This window comes from Ctenocephalides felis, unplaced genomic scaffold (genome assembly GCF_003426905.1).
Source record: "Ctenocephalides felis isolate EL2017-DRISC unplaced genomic scaffold, ASM342690v1 CF-g0.4_SCAFFOLD_00451, whole genome shotgun sequence".
Lineage (NCBI taxonomy): Eukaryota > Metazoa > Arthropoda > Insecta > Siphonaptera > Pulicidae > Ctenocephalides > Ctenocephalides felis.
In genome coordinates, this window is record NW_020536605.1 from 2,862 (window position 1) to 11,378 (window position 8,517).

At 29.5% G+C, this 8,517-nt stretch overlaps 1 protein-coding gene across 1 annotated transcript; it reads left to right on the forward strand.

Moving 5' to 3' along the window:
• Positions 1-218: 218 nt before the first annotated feature.
• LOC113365286 (alanine aminotransferase 2-like) lies at positions 219-7,124 on the forward strand (the record flags this gene model as incomplete). Its single annotated transcript, XM_026606876.1, has 6 exons — positions 219-308; positions 2,925-3,213; positions 4,375-4,709; positions 4,834-5,040; positions 6,445-6,848; positions 7,050-7,124. Coding segments are annotated over 6 exons (1,329 nt in total), but the record flags the coding sequence as incomplete, so codon positions are not given.
• Between the last annotated feature and the right edge of the window lie 1,393 nt (positions 7,125-8,517).

Here is an 8,517-nt window from a genome sequence, read left to right on the forward strand (position 1 = left end):
TCAACATTTGCTTCAATACTAATTTCATTACATAACTTTTGATCTTGTGCGTACTATTTGTTTTTGTATTATTCTGCGATTAGCAAGGATAAACATTTTACAATCGGGATGACTAAAAAATAAAACGTATTTTGCAAAATGCGTTTTCGCTTTATACAAACATAGCATTCATAGTATTTATTTTAGTTATAGTTGATAATAATTTTATGTATTTTTAGGGTGTTAAGAAACCATTCACAGAAGTTATTAAAGCACATATGGGTGATTGCCATGCTATGGGACAGAGACCAATCACATTTATAAGACAGGTATTATTTACCCAAATATTTAAAATTATTTAATTTGATAAAAAAATCAATATTTGTATTTTATGCAATGGTTTGTTTTCATAACTATTCGTTTTTTTAATAGATTGCATTTTTAATAAGTACATCCATATAATAATTATTGTTTATAATCTGCAAACGCAACCTTGATATTATGCGTCGATTATAAATTAAAGGTTTTTTTAAGTGGTTAATTACATTTGATATTTTTACTCTATTCAGAACTAATATAAATTTATAGTTTAGTATTTTAATAATTGAAACAAATAACCAATTTGAATATTTAATTACAAATTCAACTTATAAAAACTGAGGTTCTTTAATAATAACTCTAATGACTCAACTTCTGATTATCATATGTTTTAATTTCATTGCTTATAAATTCAATTTAATATAAAACACACATTGAACACTTTATTTTATTTTGTCTTATACTCCTACAAGGAATATTATTTCAAAACATTGAAACTTGCTCCAGAAGTCACTTTAAAATTGTGTTCAGAAATATTTTTAGTGCATGTTTTTAATGATAATATGAATAATGTTAATTAATGGTAGTTAATTCCAATGATTGATACATAATTCAACTTGATGCAATGCTAACTCTACTTTATGTTTCCTAATTATATAATTATGTAATAATAACAGTTTTTTTTTCTGAACGATAATAAGTGATTTCGACAAATCAATTACCTTTATTGAATTCTTACAATTGGTCTATTTCTAGTATTTACTCAATTTATAGAACATTATTGATTGAATGATGGTACCGGTGGTGAAAGATATTTGTACAGGGGTAAATCGTGTTTAAAACATCTACATAATTTGAATACATACATAAGGTGTTATTAACCTTAATAATAAAAAAATCTTAAAAATTACTTACCACTATGCAAGGTTTCTTACATTAAGTACTATATGTAATTTTATCATGAAATACGTTAAATTTTAACTAATTTAAAGTTAACGAATTGGTAAGGAACGTTTAGTTGCACACTGATAAGGCGTTATTTCATATAACTAGTCAATTTTCAATTATTTAATAAAGTAATGATCAGTATACTTTTAAGTGATAATATAATTTAAAGCTTAATTGTAATTATTATATGCACTTGCTATAACCATTTTTTTATTTCAAATTTTTTCATTTGCCAAGTTTTAAAGTAATTATCAGTATACTTTTAAGTGATAATATAATTCAAAGCATAATTTGTAATTATTATATACACTTGCTATAATCAATTTTTATTTAAAATTTTCATTTACCAATTTTCTCTTCCGTAAATTAAATCTTCATATAAGGTTATTTGTTGTATATAAAAAGATTTTCTGGTTTTGTATGGTTTTTGAAATTTCTTTAACAAGCACGAATCTTTTGAAAATTTCGGAACTATCAAGGACAAACATTCTGAATCCAAACATTAAGAGAATATTGCCTCTAGAAAACGCAAGATAGAAATCCTGAATGGTCAATCCGGGACATATGATCACCTATACGTATTTTATATACAGCTATAGTTGCCGCATACTTCTGTTAAATGCCAAATCCAAACTAGCTGTAAGTGGAATTCTGTCTTAAGGCAATTAAGGCATCGTGCCTTAAGGCAAATTGCTGGAACTTCCCGTACCAAAAATTTATTATTTTTTTTAAAACGATTAACACTTTTGAAAAAAATTTACTTCGAAAAAATAAGATTTTTAAGAAACTATAAATTGGACAAAAAATTACTTTTTTTTGAAAAAAAAAATTTTTTTTTTTAATTTTTTTTTTGAAAAAAAATGTTTTCTTTATTTTGACATATTTTGGAAGATCTAAACTTTTTCTCAAAGCAATCGTACTGCTTTAACTGCATAAAGACGAAATATCGAAGCGCGTAAGCGCCGCGTCGCCGTCTAACGCGTAAACATTGGTACGGAACCCATAGGAATGTAAACCAAATTTATACTTATTGTTTAAATCTCTATAAAATATCTGTTAATTTGATGTGCATATGTCTAATGATTATTTTTGACCGCCAAATGGCATTTTTTTTTCCTTTTTTTACTAGATCTCCGAAACCGCTAGACCTGCCTTCATAAAAATTTTATCAATTCTTCATCTTGTCAATATAAGTAAAATGTTTTTTGAATTATTAAAATCGGACGCTCCGTTCTCTTAAAAACTGAGTTACCGTTTTCTGCACCTTTTGCCCCGTATCTTTGGAACGGCTAGACCTGCCTTCGTCAAAAACTAATCAGCACGTCTCCTTATCAATACGAATCGAATGTTTTTTGAATTATTCAAATCGGTTGATCAGTGTTCCCGAAATCGTCGACGAAAATTTGTATCCGCACACGCACACACACACACACACACATACACACACACACACACATACATCCATTTTTTCTAAGGTATCCCAAAATATTCAGAAACCTTTGAAACGTGGAGAAATGCTAAAATTTTCATTTTCGATTTTTTGCGATTACTATAACTTGCCCTACGGGAAGTTAATAAAATAATTATAATTTGAAAATGATGGGTCTAAAAATAACATCTGTACTATTTTTTACATCAATCAATAATGAAACATGTGTCTAATGATATCCTACTTTCAGGTATTGGCTTTAGTGGCTTATCCCGCTCTAATGGACATACCAGGAATTCCAGATGATGTCAAGGAAAGGGCTGACACAATTTTAAAAGGTTGCAAGGGATATTCAGTCGGTTCTTATTCTGAACCTACAGGACTAGCCGTCATACGACAACATATTGCTGATTACATTGAAAGAAGAGACGGAGGTGTACCATCTAGCCCCGATGACATAATGTTAACCAGCGGAGCTACTACAGCAATCACAGATCTGATGAATTTATTATCATGTATCGTGGATAACAAAAAACCAGGTAATGGTGATCAAGAAGGTGATTAAGATGTTATCAAATGTATCAAAATAAACTTAAGGATCTGGTGATTATATAATTCTATTTCTACACTATTAATGGAAGAACAATGATAAACGATCACTTAATAATGCCAGTTCAATTAATATCATTGACTACTAATAATAATTTTTTGTAGTCATTTACCATGCTACTTCTATTATGTTTCTTCCACATTTGGTAGAACTTCTCTTGATTTACCATACTATTGCTCTAAATTGCTGATTTCCATAATACCTCATTTTCTTATTGATAAAATAAATAGCAATCAAAATGCTATATGCTATTATAATAAGATTAAAATAAAGCTCATATTGTTCTTAAAAAAATCTATATAAATCACTCTAGTCAATAAATTTCTAATTAATGCTAAGGCAGGTCAATAGGCCATTGAGAAGTGGTCTTATTACCTTATTTGATAATCCTCAATTTTTTATATATAAGTACTGTTTCTGTCTTTTATTATTTTGTCTACGTAAGGTGTCTTTAAGTAATTATGAATTAAATTTGGAGACGTACCGATGTGCATCTGAAATATTTCCTAAATTATTTGCATCAAATTCTCTGCATCTCACTTCCATAAGTCCACACAAGCTTCAGATGGGATTTTTATATCAAAACTTTTAGTGAAAATTATCAAAGAATATATAATGTACTATTCTAAATATAATTAAATGTTTGTATGTAAATCCATAATTCTGGCACAATAAAAATGTATCAACACTTTATTCAAGCCTGTGTGGCTTGGGCAAAGCACATAAAAAAATAACTATGTAATTACTCCATATTCGTACATAACTATGTATAAATAAATAATAATCATGAATTAATGCAATAAAACCAGAATGCATGAAATAATTATGCTTTTTATAATTTGCCTTGTTTATTTATTTAAAGACAATAACGTACTTATTCAGAACGTATCTCTTATTAGGTTAGCTTGAATTAAACTTATGTCGAGTAGTTTATTTAATCAGTTGTTTTAATAATGAATACAGCAAACAAATCTAAGTAAATTAATAAACTATTTGTAAACATTATGACGTTGTTGATTATTGACGAATTATTTTTATATGATTTGTTAACTTTGAAACTAATTAAATTCAATATGAAATATTCTCACAGGTGTTATGGTACCTATTCCACAATTTTCTTTATACTCCGCCAACATAACCAAATTTAATATGGGACAAGTTGGGTATTACCTTAATGAGAGCAAAGACTGGGCACTGGACATGGATGATCTAAATAGAGCTGCTCGGGAAGCTAAACAAAATGATATTATTCCACGTGTTCTTGTGGTCATGAATCCTGGAAATCCGACTGGCCAAGTATTACACAGAGACAATATAGAAGACATAATCAGATTCGCTTACCAAGAGAAATTGCTCATTTTCGCGGATGAAGTATACCAGGATAATGTTTACGTTGAGGGCTGTAAATTCCACTCCTTTAAAAAGGTATAGAATAAATTTTGTAGTTTTAAAACATCACCATAATTTAGAGCTAATAAACGTAAAAAATAATGGATTAATGGAATTTACGCTCACAAACAGCTCATATTATATACATATTATTTTTTAGGTTTTACGAGAAATGGGTCCTCCATTCGACCAAATGCCTCTCATATCTTTTATGTCAACTTCTAAAGGGTGGCATGGTGAATGTGGGTTGCGTGGAGGGTATATGGAGATGATAAACTTTGATCCAGACGTCAAAGGTACTTTCTTGAAAGATATGGCAACCGCTCTTTGTGCTTCTGTTCTTGGACAAGCAGCCATGGATGCCATCGTAAGTGGCAATTAATCGAATTATTATGACTTCTTAGAATATGTATCAAAACATTGTTACTCGGTAAGAGTTAGTAGTACCACTTACTAATCGGATTGTATAAGGAATTGTGACTGCTATGATTTGATTATTATAGTAATTTACATGGTCAAGTAAAATGTTAGATATCAAATATTAAGAGCTATATTTTTGTTTATCAAAAGTAAAAAGTTTATTATACAATTTAAAATTTTAAAATTTTTATGTATACTTTTAAATTTCTTTTAAAAAACTTCATGTTATGCTTTTTATGAAAATGAAACAAATATTTAACTAGTTGAAAGTGGCATTTAGTCTTAAGACAAGTTGCATGAACTAACCCGAAATATGTAAGAAATTTGAATTTTTGATTTTTTAAAATTGATTCAGAATTGAGAGCTAAAACGTGGACGAAAGAATTTTCACTTTTTTGCTATTTACAAAGAAACGGCCTGGCTGATCATCGCGCAAAATTGATAAACACTAGTCCTCATCGAGATACATAGAATGGCTTTTAAATTTAAATCGGTGCAGCCAGTTTTAAGAAAACGTGGATTTACGGCAGAAAATCTGTTTACACACACACATACACACAGCACATACTTTTTCCAAATTTGGTCTCATTCGAGACTTGAAACGTCGAGAAAACATAAAATTAGCGAGTCGGATTTTTTTTATGAAAACAAACTTCTCCTTCGGGAAGTTAAAAATATTCATATATATTTTCCATTGTTGAAAATGTTTCTTTGGGAAGGAGATTTTCATACTTGTTTCCTACTACGTGGAGCCGAAATAGCGACATGCCTCCGATAACATGGTACTCCCATAAAACGCGATTTTCATACTTTTTTCCTAGTACGCGGAGCCGAAATTGCGACAGGCCTCCGATAACAACTCAAGTTCTTCTGCGCAACCTATGAATGACTCTAGTAACTAGATATTATTGTAAAAGGTTTTAATATAGATTTTATTATCGACCAATTAATCTTTCACAATATTTATATTAACCGATTTGTAGCATATGGAAGTTTGTTAAACCTAAAAACTCTTCTATTTAATAAAAATATTTGTATTTTTCATCATATCCTTGTATAATCGTTTCAATTCAATCTGAAACAATTTATATTTTTAACATATCTTTATATTAACTCTTCAATCCAATAAAAACAATTTGTGATTTATCAGATATTTTGTATTTATTGGTCTCCAATGGCGACTCTCAATATAACGCGCCTGGATTGTACGTTAAATCCGAGTTTCTTATAACAAGGCTTCCATTATACATTTTGAGCACTCACCGCATTATTCGAGTGTAGATTGTATGTAATACCTATTTTCGTTGCAGGTTTATTTTAAAATTTTAATAGATTTCTTATTTTTTCGCAGATCAATCCTCCCAGGCCAGGAGAACCATCATATGAATTATTCATGAAAGAAAAACAAGAAGTCCTCGATTCATTGGCAGTCCGCGCCAAACTTGTGGCGGACGCCTTTAACAGCTTTGAAGGATTTTCCTGCAATGTTGTCCAAGGGGCTATGTATGCTTTTCCAACTATAAAAATTCCACCAAAAGCAATAGAAGCAGCTAAAAAGGCCGGACAGGCTCCCGATGTTTTCTACGCATTCGAACTTTTAGAAAAGACTGGAATTTTAATTGTGCCCGGAACTAGCTTTGGACAAAAGCCAGGAACTTACCACATGCGAACTACAATTTTGCCACAGACTGATAAATTGAAGGAGATGATGAACAAATTTGCAAATTTCCACAAAGATTTTGTGGCGCAATACAGGTAAAATGATTAAATTGATCTTAATTCAAAGCACGCTGCTTGTTATTTTGGGTTTGAAATTGGTTTATAAAGGTATAATAATTGCCCTAGAAATATGGGCTCGTTTTTTTTCATCTATCAATAGCATAGATGTAAATATCTTATTTATCATAATCAATTGACAAAATATCTACTTTTATATAACATATTAAATAATTTCAGCTAAACTAATGTACCTGCAGCCATTGGCGAAACAACTCACGAAATTATAAGTATCTAATTGTAAGTGAAATCAACAAAATATCTGCGTATGATATATTATTATTATTGTGCAACTGTGATCTATTAACTATTTAAATTATATGATTTCTCGATCGAATACAATTTAAATTGTAAACAAAATTTATGTACAATGAAATACAGCATTGATGTGATATGCATTTGGATTTTCAGTGCAACAGAAATTTATTAACTTCCCTTAAGGTAAGTTATTGTAATTGTCCAAAAATTTAAATTGATTTTTTTTCCATTTTTCGACGTTTTGAAGGTTTCTGAACATTTTGGCATGCCTCAGAAAAAATGTATGTGTGTGTGTATGTATGTATGGATATAAATTTCCAGTTACGTTTTCGGGCGCACGGATCATCCGATTTGATTGGTTCAAAAAACATTCGATTCCTATTGATAGGGAGATGAGCTGATTAGTTTTTGGCAAAGGCAGGTCCAGCCGTTACGGAGATACGGAGCTTAATGTGCAAAAAATGGCAGTTTTTGAGAGAACTAAGCGTCCGATTTAAATGATTCAAAAATTTTCTGCTTGTAAATAATTAATTTTGGAAAAAAAAAATTGTTTCAACTTTTTTTTTCAAAAAAAAATTTATTTGTATATCGAAAATAATGCAGATTTTATTTTTAATTCTGACTATAATTCTAATATACTTTAAACAAATAATTTCAACTTTGCAATTCAGTTTATATAATTCTTATAAATATTAGACAATGTTACAATATCAAAAATAATCTATTTGAAAACATTCAGTATTCCTCGAACATTTCGTTACGGTATGGGAAGTTCCAGCAATTTGCCTTAAGGCACGATGCCATACACCCCACTAGTTTTTGTATCAATAATCCTTATTATTAATATACTAAAACTAAATAAAAATGCTGCTATAAGTGGCTTATGATGAAAATATTGTTCAAAATATTATTATCTCTTAAAAAACTATTAAGTAGAAATTTTATTTTTGCGGTAAGGGCTTTTGAAATCTGTCACCAATTCCTAGCGCCAAAAATTAAAACTTTATACGCGGTAAAATCTGATCTTTGGATATATATTGTACCAGTATGTATATGTTCATGCATGTTTTTTAATTAAATATTTAAAATGTTCTGAATATGTTTGACTCTTCGTGACATTCCGAATTATTAATAAGTTATAAAACAGAGCAATTTGATTCAAAATTAACCAGATTCAGATTTAACGGGACGGCGACATCCGAGTGAAAAAGGTTATTATATAGTAAGAGACCATATGTAATAATTATCAGTCTTTTTAATTGAATTGATTTTTTATCGATGTGTAGAATATAACTGATATACTTTAGGTTTCGTACTAGCGTAAAAGAATTTTCTATCATTTAAACTTGTTTCAAAAATACTTGAAACTCGCTATGAAGAGACGCATAAA